This window comes from Natator depressus, chromosome 1 (assembly GCF_965152275.1).
Source record: "Natator depressus isolate rNatDep1 chromosome 1, rNatDep2.hap1, whole genome shotgun sequence".
Lineage (NCBI taxonomy): Eukaryota > Metazoa > Chordata > Testudines > Cheloniidae > Natator > Natator depressus.
In genome coordinates this window covers 148,722,808-148,740,717 of record NC_134234.1, presented here as the reverse complement: position 1 = coordinate 148,740,717, position 17,910 = coordinate 148,722,808, and the positions used below count along the sequence as shown (strand labels likewise).

The 17,910-nt window shown below is 40.6% G+C and overlaps 1 protein-coding gene across 1 annotated transcript in view; it reads left to right on the top strand.

Moving 5' to 3' along the window:
• Positions 1–17,910, top strand: part of CFAP47 (cilia and flagella associated protein 47) — a 635,949-nt gene that overhangs the window by 381,222 nt on the left and 236,817 nt on the right. The window contains exon 50 of the mRNA XM_074968655.1: positions 14,987–15,124. Within this exon, the coding sequence (XP_074824756.1) occupies positions 14,987–15,124 (138 nt within the window). The remainder of the gene's footprint in view (positions 1–14,986; positions 15,125–17,910) is intronic.

The following is a 17,910-nucleotide window of genomic DNA, read 5'->3' as shown; positions in this document are numbered from 1 at the left end:
TTCAGCTGTAATTATTAAAAATAATGATGTTATTCAACTCTTGTGCATATGTAATGTGTGGTTTGAAAGGCCTATTACTTGGCCATATTAAAGAAACCTTTAAGGAGGTGTGGAGATATTCCTGCCATTGGGAAGGGCCCTACCTTTGCCAACTTCTGTTAAAACATTTTCCATTGAGGATTGTACAAGAGCCATCTTGTGGCGCTAAATGTTCAGCACCACAAGTTACATAAGGGAAGAGCGGCTTGACCACCTCTATTTCTTCTTCTCTACAGTTACAAGTGAAGGAACTTCAGCTGCTTGTCTGGCTAGTCAGGCTCCTAGTTAGCATGTTTTATTAATCAAATATGTTAATATGCAGTTAAGTTTCTTGTAATTTTTAAGAGAACTATTTGCCTGCTAAATTTAAACTCATTGCTCCCATCTGTGTCAATGCGAGTACTGTTCAATAAAAGTTGGAAAATGGCTGAACCTTTTTTTGCTCTCATTTTCCAGAAATACTCACTTCAGGCAGGAACCATATCTAGAAAATTTAAGTCCAATATTTGGCATTTTCAGAAAGCAAATGGTGACTGAAATCAAGGGATTGCAATGGAATTGCTTTTGTGCAACTTTAACTGTAATTGTTGCTAGTTCTTCAGCTATAATTGATTTTTTGGGATTGGTCATTTTAATATTATTAATATTATAATTAATTTGACTGTCAAATGATTTAGCATCAGTATGTACTGAATACTAGTATTTTATTATAAGACATCAATACTGACTATTGTTTACTTTAACTGCAGGAGAACAGAAAGGAAAATTCCCATTTTTTCCTTTGGGCGGGGAATTTTTCTTTACAAGAATAAATGACAATTTTAAAAAAATGTGGATCTGACTTCAGTGTTAACCATCTTCGTAGCAGCAATTGTAGATAATATTAGAATGCCATAGTAATGATCAGTTCTCTACTGAATACAATCTGAAATGCGTAGTAACAGAAGTGAGACTGTAAATAGAAATTTCTCTTTCCAGTATTGGCAACACAGAGTCACTCCTCCCTCAGGCTGTGCGTACCCCTATGGCGCCATTTCACAACCCATTGTGAAGTAATGACTTTTGTAGCTTTATGCATGATCCTAGCAGATCTGAATGTTTGATATGAGTTACTTAATGAGCTGTGGACCCAACTCCACCTAAGTTCTTTTATGACTATCTCAGCAGTGAGTACAGAGCCATGAGTTCTTTCTCTCTGCTTTGTGTAGAGGAGAAAGAGGTGTTTAGTAGTGTTTATTTTTTAAAATTTATTTAATTTTATTTTAAAAGTCTGCCTATTTAGACGGGCATGAGAAAGGATGGTATTTTGGTTAAGGCAATAGAATACTTCCCTGGAGAACTGGATTCTATCCCTGCCTCAGTGACAGAGTTCCTATGTGATGGTGGGCAAGTCATGCAAACGAAAATTTTCACAGGTAGCCACAGTATGCTCCTTATTTTCTGAGTACTGAACTTGAAACACTTTGCAGAGGGGCTGACTGCTCGTAACTGCAACCAAGGTCAATGGGAGATCTGCTCTGAACATATAAAGTGCTATAAAATACTAAGTACTCCAAAAATCAGGAATTAGGCATCTCAAATTGGGCACCCAGAATTATTTGACACTTATGACAATTTTGGCTTTAATCTCTGTGTCTCAGTTCTTTATGTGTAAAATGGACATAATACTACTCACAGGGGTGTTATGAAGATAAATTCATTAACTTTTGTAAAGAACTAAGATACTACAATGAAAGCACCATTAAAAAGTCTACCAGGAAATTAATAATTCTGGGTGCAGTGCAGCGTTTGGATAATGTGTTGAAAATAATGCGTGGGGCCACACATTGAATGATGAGGAAAAAAATAAATATTGAACAGCTACTCTTGAGTGGCACTGTTGAGCACTATTGAGTGGCACTGTTGATCCTCTGGAAAAAAATACTGTGTAATTAAAAGTTGTATCATAATGCAGCTGCACAAGCAGCCTTAATTCTAGTATTTTATAACCTAAAGGTGCCTGACTTTGCAACCTCAGTATTCTTTTAGTGTAGTTTTTTTTATGTACTTTTAAAATACATTTTGCAGTTTATACTTGATATGAAGTGCTGCTTATGATATAAACTGCTGTTCTGAGCAAAAGCAGTTCAGTTTTTTTTTTTTACATATAAACATCCTTTTTTCTGGGTGTATTGTGTTACACATGAAATTGCAATGGTAAAATTACATTTCTTGTGTTTTCCAGGTTCCTATTTTAATATTATTGTGCTGAAAAGGGACACAGTTTTAAAGTCAGTCCTTTCAGGCTTTGCTCATTCTTAAAAGATCTCTTTGGAAATATTCTAAGATTGAGCTAAGATTATATACTCTAATTAATTGTAGTCATAGACTTGCCTTAATGTAGAAATAAGACTTAATAACCAGTTCGTACAGTGTTCTGGCTCCAGAGAGAAGTCCCCTGTGATCCATTCCTAAGTAATAGATTAATTTCATTTAGATTTTATAAAGTGATTTCCAAATATTCTTTTCTAAAGTATTAAATAGTTATAGTTGGGTTGCACAGAATGAGTAATGGTGTTTTTGTTGAAGTTCCCCTTTAAAGTGTGTCCAAAAAAAAAAGGGCCCAGAAGAGCCAAGAATACTATTAGGAACACACCCAGCCCTAATGTTTGAAGATTCCTTGTGCAAAGATGCTGGCATTTGATCTGCTCATCTTTTCTCAGGAGTAGGCCTTCCAGAAACAGAGAGCGGCTATTGCTACTCCAGAGTGGCTGCGGACTAACATTTTTTCCTCACTGGAATGGCTGTGCCAAGCAGTATAGATTGTAGTTCATCACACCCTAAAGCAGTGATTCCCAAACTTGTTCCGCTGCTTGTTCAGGGAAAGCCCCTGGCGGGTCAGGCCAGTTTGTTTACCTGCCGCGTCCCCAGGTTCGGCCGATCGCAGCTCCCACTGGCCGCGGTTCGCCACTGCAGGCCAATGGGGGCGGGAAGTGGCGCGGGCCGAAGGGCGTACTGAGGGGGTCTGGGCACTGTGCTCAAGGCTTCCTCCGCCTGTGGCTCCTGCTGTAGCTCTGGGTGCTGAGCTCAGGGCTTCCACTCCCCGCAGCTCCACCCCTCGAGCTTCTGCCCGAAACCCTCAGCCTGGGCTCAGGGCTTCTACTCCACAGCTGCAGCCAGAGATTGGGGTTCAGGGCTTCAGCTTCTGTGGCTGCAGACAGGCTTAATACACCCAGGCTTGGGGCTTCTTCCTCCACAGCTCCTGGTGGGGCTTTGGGTGACCAGGTTAGGGCTTTCACCCCTGGGGCTTCTTCCAGGGCTGGGGCACCCATTTTTTGCGGGTGGGGAGGGAAGGTAAATTTGCTGGGGCCCCTGCCTTAATCTGCCACTGGTCTGGACTAGTAGCTAGGAGCCCCCGGTTTGGGTGCTCCCAGCAGCATAGGGGAGATCTTATTCACCTCCAGGAACCTCCTGTAACTGCAGAAGCTCAGAGGCTGCTGCCCAGCTCTGAAGGCAGCACAGAAGTAAGGGTGGCAATCTTGCCCCCCCCCCCCGCACAACAACTTTGCAGACCCTTCCACCATCAATCCTATTTTGGGTTGGGATCCCCATGGTTACAACACAATGAAATTTCAGAGGTAAACATCTGAAATCATAGGTTTCAGAGTAACAGCCGTGTTAGTCTGTATTCGTAAAAAGAAAAAAGAAAAGGAGTACTTGTGGCACCTTAGAGACTAACCAGTTTATTTGAGCATGAGCTTTCGTGAGCTACAGCTCACTTCATCGGATGCATAGCATATTGTCCGATGAAGTGAGCTGTAGCTCACGAAAGCTCATGCTCAAATCATCTGAAATCATGAAATTGATCAATTTTAAAATCCTCTGGCCAAGAAATTGACCAGAATGGACCATGAATTTGGTAGGGCTGTACACATTAGTCTGGCAACAGGTATCAACACACTCTCAATTTCCTTGTTTGCCTGTGTTGGAAGTCTGAGAGCTTCTGTTCCGAACAAGCAACCGAGGTTTACAGAAGCAATATGGAACTTTCACTCGCTTTTATTTAAGTCAAGATTCTCTGTATACAAATTCATTGTAAATTGGTTTCACAGCATCCTTCAGAAAACCGGTTGGATTTGTCCCTCTCTCCCACACTGACCAAAGACATAGCTATATATATCAGAGCTATTATTAATTTAAAACCAGACTAGAACTCCTAAGAATATAAGAATGGCCATACTGGGTCAGACCAATGGTCTATCTAGCTCAGCATCCTGGCTTCCAACAGTGGCCAATGCCAGGTACTTCAGAGGGAATGAACAGAACAGGGCAATTATCAAGTGATCCCCATGAACTTATCTTCCATGAATTTCTCATTCTTTTTGAACCCACTTATACTTTTGACGTTCACAACAGCCCCTGGCAATGAGTTCCACAGGTTGACTGTGCATTGTGTGAGTAGTACTTCGTTTGTTTTAAACCTGCTGCCTATTAATTTAATTGAGTCTCCCCTGGTTCTTGTGTTACGTGAAGGTGGTAAATAACACTTCCCTATTCACTTTCTCCACATGATTTTATAGACCTCTATTATATCCCCCCTCCGCCCCCCCTTAGTGATCTCTTTTGCAATCTGAAAAGTGTGTCTTTTTATTATTTCCTGCTATGGAAGCTCTTCCATACCCCTGATCACTTTGTTGCCCTTCTCTGTACATTTTCTAATTCTAATGTATCTTTTTTGAGATGGGATGACCGGAACTGCACACAGTATTCAAGGTGTGGGCATATCATGGATTTATATAGTGGCATTATGATATTTTCTGTCTTCTTATCTATCCCTTTACGAATGGTTCCTAACAGTCTGTTTGCTTTTTTGACTGCTGCTGCACATTGAGCAGATGTTCTCAGAGAACTCTCCACAATGACTCCAAGATCTCTTTCTTGAGTGGTAACAGCTAATTTACTGAAAGAGTGCTCTAATGCACATTGAATATTTGTTTCAAGGCTATTGTACTATATCTTTAAGAAGACAGTCACACTCATTAAGAACATGTCTGTAGTATTTAAACCACTAGCTAAACATTCCACATATTTTCAGATTAATGTGATAAATTCCAGCACAAAATAGCTTTCTTTCGTTGTCTTCAGACAATATATTGGAACATTGTGAGCAGAGTAATGGATTTTACTATCTCTTTAAAACTAGAAAATAATCATGCTCAGAGAATTTCTTTTTTGCCCATAAATCCTTCAGCTAGTGTAGTCCATTTTATAGAAAAGGAAAAAAGTTGAATATTTTCCACTTCACTAAAGTGTACGGTATTACTGTATATGGCCAATGAATCTCATATTGTGAGATATGATGCTGCCAATGCGGTTTTAATGGGAAATAAAACCGTCTTTGTCTGTTTAAAGAGAGATTGCTTCTTTTGCAATAATATAAAACTAAATTGCTGCATCAGTATGTGGGCTGCGGTTGAACAAAAGGTTTATATTGCATCCTAAAACTAAAAAAATAGCAATGATATTTTTACCAAGAGACCATCTTAAAGAATGATCTGACAAGGAAAAGAACCATCTCATTGTGCTCTTTCCTTCCATTTTAATGTGTATTTAAGAACTATTTTTTCCAGTTGCTACTCGTAGTGCAGTATTTAGTATTTTTGTTTTGAAATGCACATACGCTGAAGGACAGCTGAGAAATAGTGGTATTTTCAAAAACACTCAGTATTGGCCTAATTCTGCACCTACTCAATAGGAGTCTTACTGTTGACTTTCATGGGTGCAGAGTTAATCCAACAATGAAAGCTCTTGAAAATCCCAGCCATTATATTTTGAAAACCCAGTTCATATCTTAATAGATATATGGCATAAAAGTCAAGAAAAATACTTAGAAAACAGGGAAAAAGGGTCCAAGGTTAACAAATCCTTATGAGTAAAATGAAAACATGGTTACACCTGAAGGTGAGTTTGGATAATAAATAAAAACTGAGACACTGAGCTTTTTCGGTATAGCATTTGTACACTTTTTCTATAGCTTTTCCTACTCTTTTTTGTTGTTATTTTGTTCAGAGGCATTGTGGATAGTTCTTTGAAAACATCCACTCAATGTGCAGCAGCAGTCAAAAAAGCAAACAGAATGTTGGGAATCATTAAGAAAGGGATAGATAATAAGACAGAAAATATCATACTGCCTCTATATAAATCCATGGTACGCTCACATCTTGAATACTGTGTGCAGATCAGGGCGCCCCATATCAAAAAAGATATATTGGAATTGGAAAAGGTTCAGAAAAGGGCAACAAAAATGATTAGGGGTATGGAATGACTTCGATATGAGGACAGATTAATAAAACTGGAACTTTTCAGCTTAGAAAAGAGATGACTAAGGGGGGATATGATAGAGGTCTATAAAATTATGACTGGTGTGGAGAAAGTAAATAAGCTTCTGCAAGAAGCTGGGAATGGGCGACAGGGGATGGATCACTTGATGATTACCTGTTCTGTTCATTCCCTCTGGGGCACCTGGCACTGGCCACTGTCGGAAGACAGGATACTGGGCTAAATGGACCTTTGGTCTGACCCCATATGGCCATTCGTATGGTCTTATGTTCTAACTATACAGATATTATTTAGTGTTTTAAAATATGTTTTCATACAATGACACTGTTCCTCCTGTCCTTTAATATTTTGTTATATTTCTCTTCATTCCCAGCAGCTTTCATAGATTCATAGATTTTAAGGCCAGAAAGGACCATTATGATCAGTTAGTCTGATCTCCTGCATAACACAGAGCATAGAAGCTCACCCAATAATTTCTGAATCAAACATGTAACTTCTGTTTTGAAATAGAGATATATTTTTTTAGAAAGACATCCAGTCTTGATTTAAATACTGCGCGTGCTGGAGAATCAACCACATGCCTGTGAAAGTTGTCCAATAGTTAATTACGCTCACTGTTTAAAAAAGCACATTTTATCTCCACTCCAGTCTGTATTTCTCTAGCTTCAGCTTCCAACCACTGGATCTCATTGTGTCTTTGTCTGCTAGATTAAAGAGCTGTCTATTCTCAGAAATCTCTTCCACATATAGGTACTTTTAGATTATGATCTACTCAGCCTTTTCTTCAATAAGCTAAATAGACTGATCTTTTTAAGTCTTTCATGTTTTCGAGTCCTTGAATCACTCTTGTAGCTCTTTTCTGTACCCTTTCAATTTGTCAACATTCTTTTTGACTTATGTTCACCAGAACTTTATGCTGTATTCCAGTAATGGTTCTATTAATGCGGTATATAGAAGTGATACTACCTGTCTGTTCCTGCTCCATATTGCTCTGATTGTGCCTCCAAGGTTTGCATTGACCATTTTAGCTACAGCATCTTGCTGATAGCTCCCATTAACTTGGTTATCTACCTTGCCCCTAATTGCCTTTTCAGTGTCACCCATTCCAGGACCCTGTCCCCATCCTGTAAGCCTGACCTAAAATCTTTGTCCTTAGATGTATGAGCTTGCATTTGGCTGTATTAAGCACATGTTTTTCAATCAAATAACAGGCAATCCAGATCAGTTTGTGTAATTGACCTGTTCTGATCATTATTTAACACTCCACCAATTATAGTATCATCTGCAATTTTACAGCAATGATTTTATGTTTTCTTCCAGATCACTGATAAAGATACTGAACAGCATTAGATCTTTGTGGGACTCAACTAGAAACACCTTCACAGGAGGGTGATTTTTCCCATGTAAAATTATTATTAGATTGATTAGATAACCAGTTTTAACTAATTTAATATGGGATGCATTGATTTGTTTAGTGCTATTTTTTGTCAAAATGTCACATGGGACTGAAGCAAATGTTTGATAGGAGGTTAAATATATTGTATCAACATAGTTACCTTTATCAACCAAACTGTTAGTCTCATCAAAGAAAATATCAAACTTGTTTGACAAGACGACAAGCAGGCGCCCAGCTTGGCTTAACAGTCAAATCTTCAATGAGCTTAAACTCAAAATGGAAGCTTACAAGAAGTGGAAATCCGGACAGATGACTAGGAAGGAGTATAAAAATATTGCACAAGCATGCAAAGGTGTAATCAGGAAGGCCAAGGCACAATTGGAGTTGCAGCTAGCAAGGGATGTGAAGGATAATAAGAAGGGTTTCCACAGGTATGTTAGCACAAGAAGAAGGTCAGGGAAAGTGTGGGACCCTTACTGAATGGGCGAGGCAACCTAGTGACAGATGATAGGGAAAAAGCTGAAGTACTCACTGCTTTTTTTGCCTCGTCTTCACAGACAAGGTCAGCTCCCAGACTGCTGCACTGGGCAACACAGTATGGGGAGGAGGTGAGCAACCCTCAGTGGTGAAAGAACAGATTAAAGACTATTTAGAAAAGCTGGACGTGCACAAGTCCATGGGTCCAGGTCTAATGCATTCAAGGGTGCTGCAGGAGTTGGCTGATGTGATTGCAGATCCACTGGCCATTATCTTTCAAAACTCATGGCGATCGGGGGAGGTCCCGGACAATTGGAGAAAGGCAAATATATTACCCATATTTTAAAAAGGGAAGAAAGAGAACCCGGGGAACTATAGACTGGTCAGCCTCACTTCAGTCCCCGGCAAAATCATGGAGCAGGTCCTCAAGGAATCCATTTTGAAACACTTGGAGGAGAGGAAGGTGATCAGGAACAGTCAATATGGATTCACCAAGGGCAAGTCATTCCTGGCCAACCTGATTGCCTTCTATGGCTCTGTGGATATGGAGAAAGCGGCGGATGTGATATATCTTGACTTTAGCAAAGCTTTTGATATGGTCTCCTACAGTATTCTTGCCAGCAAGTTAAGGAAGTATGGGCTGGATAAATGGACTATAAGGTGGATAGAAAGCTGGCTAGATCGTCGGGCTCAGTGGATAGTGATCAACGGCTCGATATATAGTTGGCAGCCAGTATCAAGCGGAGTGCCTCATGAGTTGGTCCTGGGGCTGGTTTTGTTCAACATCTTTATCAATGATCTGGATGAGGGGATTAATTGCACCCTCAGCAAGTTTGCAGATGACACTAAACTGGGGGCGGAGGTCGATACACTGAAGGGTAGGGATAGGGTTCAGAGTGACCTAGACAAATTGGAGGATTGGGCCAAAAGAAATAAACAAGAACAAGTGCAGAGTCCTGCACTTAGGAAGGAAGAATCCCATGCACCACAACAGGTTGGGGACCTACTGGCTAAGAACTGGATAAATTCATGGAGGTTAAGTCCATTAATGGCTACTAGCCAGAATGGGTGAGAAATGGTGTCCCTAGCCTCTGTTTTTCAAAGGGTGGAGATGGATGGTAGGAGAGAGATCACTTGATCATTAGCTGTTAGGTTCACTCTCTCTGGGGCACCTGGCATTGGCCACTGTCGGTAGACAGGATACTGGGCCGGTTGGACCTTTGGTCTGACCCAATATGGCCATTCTTATGTTCTTATGTTCTTAAGCGGCAGTTCTGCCGAAAGGGACCTCGGGATTACAGTGGACGAGAAGCTGGATATGAGTCAGCAGTGTGTCCTCGTTGCCAAGAAGGCCAACGGCATATTGGGCTGTATTAGTAGGAGCATTGCCAGCAGATCGAGGGAAGTGATTCTTCCCCTCTATTTGGCACTGGTCAGGCCACACCTGTAGTATTGCGTCCAGTTTTGTTCCCCTCACTGCAGAAGGGATGTTGGCAAATTGGAGGGAGTCCAGTGGAGGGCAACAAAAATGTTTAGGGGCCTGGGGCACATGGCTTACGAGGAAAGGTTGAGGGAATTGGGGTTATTTAGTCTGCAGAAGAGAAGAGTGAGGGGGGATTTGATAGCAGCCTTCAACTACCTGAAGGGGGGTTCTGAAGAGGATGGAGCTAGGCTGTTCTCAGTGGTGGCAGATAACAGAATAAGAAGCAATGGTCTCAAGTTGCAGCAAGGGAGGTCTAGGTTGGATATTAGGAAACACTATATTTCACTAGGAGTGTGGTGGAGAACTGGAATGGGTTACCTAAGAAGGTGGTGGAATCTCCATTGTTAGAGGTTTTTAAGGACTGGGTTGACAAAGCCTTGGATGGGATGATTTAGTTGGTGTTGGTCCTGCTTTGAGCAGGGGATTGGACTAAATGACCTCCTGAGGTCTTTTCCAACCCTAATATTCTTTGATTCTAAGACTTATTTTCCTTAAAATAGTGTTGTGACATTAGTTATGGCTCCATTGTTTAATTCCTTACTGATAAAGTAACTATATCAATCTTTCCATGATTTTGCCTGGTGTCAGATTCAAGTCTAATGGGCCTGTAGTTACTGTGCTAATCCCATTTACTTTTTAAATATTGCACATTAGCGTCATTTCAATGCTCAGGAACTTTCTAAGTGTTCCAAGATTTGTTAAAAATTAACACTAATGATTCAGAGAGCTCCTCTGCCAATTATTTTAATACTTTTAGGTGCAAGTTATCCATTCCTGCTCATTTTAAAATGTTTAATAGTTGCTGTTTAACATCCTAGCTAGTTGCTGATGGAATAGAAAGTATTTTACTATCATTGCAACACATGGAAAACGATCCTGCTACTTTCCAAATACAGAATAGAAATATATATTGAATACTTCTGCCTTTTCTACATCATGATTGTCAATTGTACCATCTTTATCTAGTATTGGACCTATCCCATTGTTAAGATTTCATTTGTTCCTTATTATATTTCAAGATCTTCTTCTTATTGTCATTAATCTTACTGGCTATAGATTTTTAACTAGCTGCTAGTTTGTACTCATTGCTGTCAATCTCCCATTTTTCCATTTGTTATAGATAGTAATTTATTTATTTATTTTATTATGTAATAGCTACTTGCACATCCCTTGTTAACCAGGATGATTGTTTAATGAAGAATTGCTTTGGTGACTGAGGAACTGTCACTGTATTTGGCATCTAATAAATCATAAATAAATCACAATAAAGAATCCTAAACAACACCCAATTATCATTTACATTATGTTTACGTTTTTCTCCCACTGAATTTTGCTCAGAATTCTTGACATCTTTCAGGAATAGAGACTTCCACATTTGTACTTACAGTAGGATGGTCTGTCTTTCACTGTTTGTGCTCTGTAACATGATGCCTCCTCAGATTTAACCTACACTGGCATTTTGACCTCTGGAGACCAAATATCAAATTCACACTCCAGTGTTTAGCTCACTCAATCAGGGAACCAGATCAATATCACCTGGCTGATGTGATCCATTACAACCAACCAACTCAGCTCAAAATTTGAGGGGAAAAAAAGAAAAGTGTAAAACGCAGAATTGTGCCACAGAATAGTGTTAGGCATCAGAATAGTCAACAATCTTTTTCATGAAATTTCTTTGGAAATTTTATAAAGCTGCCCCAATTTCCCAAATGTTTCATGAACTCTAAAAGAACTCAATAAAAATAAATTTTACTATGAATATTTTGCCCAGCTATGTAATGCACCAGACACTTAATAAGATACAATTAAAAAAGTTCCCTGTGGAACATATTTCAAATGAACACTAAGAATATTAAAGAGTATAATGTCTCATTATAGAGTATGGTAAAATAAGCCTAAATGCAACAAAATAAACAGTTTTTATGAAAGGTACAAGAGGCAAACATTAAATCTATTTTAAAACCTTACGCCATATGCTGATTGATATACCAAGTTAAAAGTTGAAAAATTGGTGCATAACCTAAAAGTAAAGGAGTACTTGTGGCACCTTAGAGACTAACCAATTTATTTGAGCGTGAGCTTTCGTGAGCTACAGCTCACTTCATCGGATGCATACTGTGGAAATTGCAGAATACATTATTATATACACAGACACCATGAAACAATACCTCCTCCCACCCCACTCTCCTGCTGGTAATAGCTTATCTAAAGTGATCATCAAGATGGGCCATTTCCAGCACAAATCCAGGTTTTCTCACCCTCCGTCCCCCCACAGACAAACCCACTCTCTTGCTGGTAATAGCCCATCCAAAGTGAGCACTCTCTTCACAATGTGTATGATAATCAAGGTGGGCCATTTCCTGCAGGAATCCAGGTTCTCTCACCCCCCTCCAAAAACCACACACACAAACTCGCCTTACAACGTGCATGAAAATCAAGGTGGGCCATTTCCAGCACAAATACAGGTTTTCTCTCCCCCCCACCCCCATACACACACAAACTCACTCTCCTGCTGGTAATAGCCTATCCAAAGTGACCACTCTCCTTCCACCATGATTTCAACAATTTCCATCCCACCATCAACCTCAGCCTGGTCCAGTCCACACAAGAGATCCACTTCCTGGACACTACAGTGCTAATAAACAATGGTCACATAGACACCACCCTATACCGGAAACCTACTGACCGCTATTCCTACCTACATGCTTCCAGCTTTCACCCTGACCACACCACACGATCCATCGTCTACAGCCAAGCTCTGCGATACAACCGCATTTGCTCCAACCCCTCAGACAGAGACAAACACCTACAAGATCTCTATCAAGCATTCTTACAACTACAATACCCACCTGCGGAAGTGAAGAAACAGATTGATAGAGCCAGAAGAGTTCCCAGAAGTCACCTACTACAGGACAGGCCTAACAAAGAAAAGAACAGAACGCCACTAGCCGTCACCTTCAGCCCCCAACTAAAACCCCTCCAACGCATTATTAAGGATCTACAACCTATCCTGAAGGATGACCCAACTCTCTCACAAATCTTGGGAGACAGGCCAGTCCTTGCCTACAGACAGCCCCCCAACCTGAAGCGAATACTCACCAGCAACCACATACCACACAACAGAACCACTAACCCAGGAACCTATCCTTGCAACAAAGCCCGTTGCCAACTGTGCCCACATATCTATTCAGGGGACACCATCACAGGGCCTAATAACATCAGCCACACTATCAGAGGCTCGTTCACCTGCACATCCACCAATGTGATATATGCCATCATGTGCCAGCAATGCCCCTCTGCCATGTACATTGGTCAAACTGGACAGTCTCTACGTAAAAGAATAAATGGACACAAATCAGATGTCAAGAATTATAACATTCATAAGCCAGTCGGAGAACACTTCAATCTCTCTGGTCACGCAATCAGAGACATGAAGGTTGCTATCTTACAACAAAAAAACTTCAAATCCAGAGTCCAGCGAGAAACTGCTGAATTGGAATTCATTTGCAAATTGGATACTATTAATTTAGGCTTAAATAGAGACTGGGAGTGGCTAAGTCATTATGCAAGGTAGCCTATTTCCCCTTGTTTTTTCCTCCCCCCCCCTCCCCCCGGCCTTCTGGTTAAACTTGGATTTATGCTGGAAGTGGCCCACCTTGATTGTCATGCACATTGTGGGGAGAGTGGTCACTTTGGATAGGCTATTGCCAGCAGGAGAGTGAGTTTGTGTGTGTGTGTGGGGGGGGGGGGTGAGAAAACCTGTATTTGTGCTGGAAATGGCCCACCTTGATTTTCATGCACGTTGTAAGGCGAGTTTGTGTGTGTGGTTTTTGGAGGGGGGTGAGAGAACCTGGATTCCTGCAGGAAATGGCCCACCTTGATTATCATACACATTGTGAAGAGAGTGCTCACTTTGGATGGGCTATTACCAGCAAGAGAGTGGGTTTGTCTGTGGGGGGACGGAGGGTGAGAAAACCTGGATTTGTGCTGGAAATGGCCCATCTTGATGATCACTTTAGATAAGCTATTACCAGCAGGAGAGTGGGGTGGGAGGAGGTATTGTTTCATGGTGTCTGTGTATATAATAATGTATTCTGCAATTTCCACAGTATGCATCCGATGAAGTGAGCTGTAGCTCACGAAAGCTCATGCTCAAATAAATTGGTTAGTCTCTAAGGTGCCACAAGTACTCCTTTTCTTTTTGCGAATACAGACTAACACGACTGTTACTCTGAAACCTAACCTAAAAGTGCAACTAGTAGACCTGTTTCAGCTTTAAGTGTCTCTAGAATCTAATAAAATACTGCGTGTGACAAAAGTCAATTAGTAGGGAATATATAGTCCTTTCAAGAAGATGTGTTGATTAAAGTGCATATTTAGACGCACATAATGCAAGTGACAAAGCCTATGTCTTTCCAAGCTGCTCTTTCAAATGTTTAGGCAACCATGTACGTATTGGAGCTTGTACTTTCTTTAAGATTAAATAAAATTCCTTATTTTTAACTGAACGGGTCATTTGCCAGTGCAGAAAACAAAGCCTAATTTTGCAGTCTCTGGATATTTAATGGTCACTAAATATTCTATTACAAAACAAGTTAAATCCCAAAAATGTATGATAGTCATACAAAATTGCTCAGGAAAATCAAAGCAATTATGTGTATTGGATGGCAACAGCAAAACCAGATTACTGTGATCAGTGATTTAAAAAAAAATCAGAGTCCATCTAAGCTAGTGGTGGGCAACCTGCGGCCCACGGGCTGCATGCGGCCCGTCAGGGTAATCCACTGGCAGGCTGCGAGACAGTTTGTTCACTCTGAGTGTCTGCAGGCACGGCTGCCTGAAGCTCCCAGTGGCCATGGTTTGCCTTTCCCGCGGGCCGTTCCCAGTAGGCTGCAGGTTGCCCACCACTGCTCTAAGCTATACATAAAAATGAAATTGGAAAGAAAGTTATTAAAAGCTCTTATCCATATTTGATAACTTACCTACATTCCTTATTACTGGCCTTTAATTATTTTGTGTAAGCTGCTAAAATAATTATCCTTTTGAAGAAAGAAAAAAAAAAAGAATTTGGAAGCAGGGTTCATTTCCTTGAACTCGTCAAAGATGTATTCTTTATCACAATCAATTATAATTGGATAGCTGACTCCTGGAATTTAGGTTTTGCCTCATATTTTATTAGTTCAGAGCTGCAGCAACATTAATATAAGTCTGGCAGACAATCTTATAAAACTAATGTCCTGGTTAATATAACATCTGGTACCTATTTGTTTTAGGTATAATTTCATTTATTGCCGAAGTTGAAGAACAACAGCAGTCTCAACATAACAGCTCACCGGAGGAGACAGATGGTGAACAGGCCCTTCAGAAATTGTCAACAGAGACATCACAAACTGTTGATGCAGCAAACACCGGTATGTTTATTATTATGGATAATTTCATTATCAATCTGTATAAACCTCTATCATCATTCATTTTTAAATGAAATGCATATTTGATGTGCCAAGCCACGTGCCTGTGAATAATGCATAGCCAAATGTTTATTGTATACGTGTACAAGAGCTTGTCCTTTGGTTGATTCTCAAAAGATTTTTATGTAAGTTCAAGCTTTGTTTGATTGTTGTTTTTCTCTCTTTTTGCAACACTGTTAGCAGTCAAGTGTCTCCTATTTTTCAAAACCAAAAATAACATTGATAGCTTAAACATAGAAGAAATTATTTAACACATTTTGCCTTACTTTTAAAGTTATTCTTCTTTGATGGCAGACCAAATAGTATTGATGTGATTACATTGTTTCAGAACAGGAAAGAAGGGGATCCCTGAAAATTGCTGAGAATACTGTCTCAGAATATCAAACCAACCCGTTTTATAGGAAATCACAGGCTCTTTGAATATTGTCAATATAAATCCCATTCTTGGGATCTGTAAGTGCTGTTGGTACCAAATCAGAGCAAACAGATTTTGTAGGAGTTGTGAGCACACTCGCTTCTGGTACCATATATTTGGGGCTGATATTATTTATGGGACCCTGTAGCGGGGTGGTCACCTGCTCCGGTTAGAAAGGGATTAAAAGCAGCCAAGGGAGGCTGCTTGGGTAGTTAGCCACAGGTGAGGTTGTGCCCAATTAGGGCACAGCTGGCCCTGATAAAAGGACAGGCTAAGAGAGTGGGAGAAGGGACTCTTGCTCCAGCTGGGAAGCAGAGAGGAGCAGGCTGCCTGGGAGAGCAAGCAGGGTATCTAGGGCAGGGCAGGGCTGGGCTGGGCTGGGCTGAGGAACTCTGGCCTGGTAAGTCCCCAGGCTGAGGTCCTTCCAAGGCCAGGGGAGGTATTAGGGCTTCAGGGAGGCAGCTGGGGTTAGAAAGGCAGCATGTCCGACCCCCTTGCCAGTGATGAGTGTTCATTACAGACTGCAGTTTACCCCTGAGAGAAGGGGCTAGAGATGAATGGCAGTAGTCACTGAGGCAAGGTGGGTATATGGGGTTGGGGTTCCCATGGGAGGGGAGACCCAGGAAGTGGGGGCACTGCTGTGGGGCAGCACCCCAAGATAAGGGGCACCGGGGTCGGGAAGGAACGCGGCGCCTGAAGTGCTACAGGTAGTGGGGATTCACAGGAAGCAGGTACCGGTAAGGAGACACCGGCCAGCAGGGGGGGCTCCAAGACTGGAATCGAGCTAATTCCTGGACAACCAGCAGGAGATGCTGTGCTGGTGAGTTGGCGCTCTGTTACAGACCCCTTCTCCAGCCCCAACGGACCCAGTGTTTACTAGCTCCTCTTGGTTCTCAGATTTCCTGGTTCTAGCAGTGGAATTTTCAGATCTTATATTCCAGGTAAATCATATGGAGATAAGTTAAAAGGAGAATCAATATCAGAACACGTAGCAGTACCTGATGTTTTAAAAAAATATTTTGCCACATCTAAAGCAGCCTCTTTTGCGTATTGAAATGTCTGTCAACAAGATAAGCATTTCTACAAACTATAATTAAATTAATATGTTTATGCAGCATTTTTCTCTTGACTTGGCAGTCAGATCTAATGCCTAATTTGGGAGAGCAGACCCACCTCTCCGTTACTGCTAGTTAACCTCCCAAAACTGAGGGTCTGTATTGACAAACGGGAAATCGTGTTGCAAAAAAAAGGAGTGTTTTAAGGTGTTAAGCACCAACTAATTATATTCTGCAAATTACTAAAATGTTATAATGTAGAGGAACAAGTAATGGTAGGCCATATTGTAGAAATGGGTTCTCTCAATATGGTAGGCCATATTGTAGAAATGGTAAATGGTAAAAAGTAATGGTAGGCCATATTGTAGAAATGGGATTTAAGAAGATAACTTCTATAAAACATTTCCCAAATGTAATAAGATAAGGACTATATTAATGCCACACTGGGTGCCTTGAAACAAAGAAGATGTACCCCGTATACTTGGAGATGGCTACTGTTGTTTGTCTTCTGACAAAATAGTTCTTTCGTTTACAACCCACTACAGTAATCATGTTTACGACTTGCTATGAAAGAGTCCTATCAAATACACTATGCAAAGCAGAAATCACTATAGCATGTATTTAAATATTTCCAACAGTATATAAAGGGAAATAATATGAAATTTTTAGAAGCAAAATAAAAGTTTATAAAGCTGCATTCCAGGATCTGTGCAAACAGACAACGTAGGAAATAAATATGATTTTATAGATAAGTAGGTGTCATCTTCTCTGAGAATCTTGGTGACTGTCAACTGTGGACAGAAAGCAGAGTTTTCCTATGAATTTCTTTGTCTAGTTTATATGTTTATTTAATGTCTGCATGCAAAAATAGAAGCATGTAAGCTACCATAATCTCTAAGCGTCATATACATGAACACTGTTGTAAATATCTCCTTACATTCAGAAAAGAAAAAGGCAACTTTGTATTAACCTAAATTATAATAATGAACTGTTATATTTCTATTAATAATATCATTTTGAATCAAAAGTGGTGTCTTTCTCTAAAAAAGGTTGCTTAGCAGTGAATGTAGTTCTTTAAATACATCAGAAATACAGATCCGTGCTCCCTGCCTTTCATACCCATCACTTTTTAGAGGCTTTTTTTTGGAAATTGTGCATAAGCAGAAAGAAGTTGAGAGACAGAGCTGCAGTCCCTCATATACTTGCAGACCCAAACTTCAAACACGATGAGGAAGCAGTCGCGCAGTCCGATAACCCCT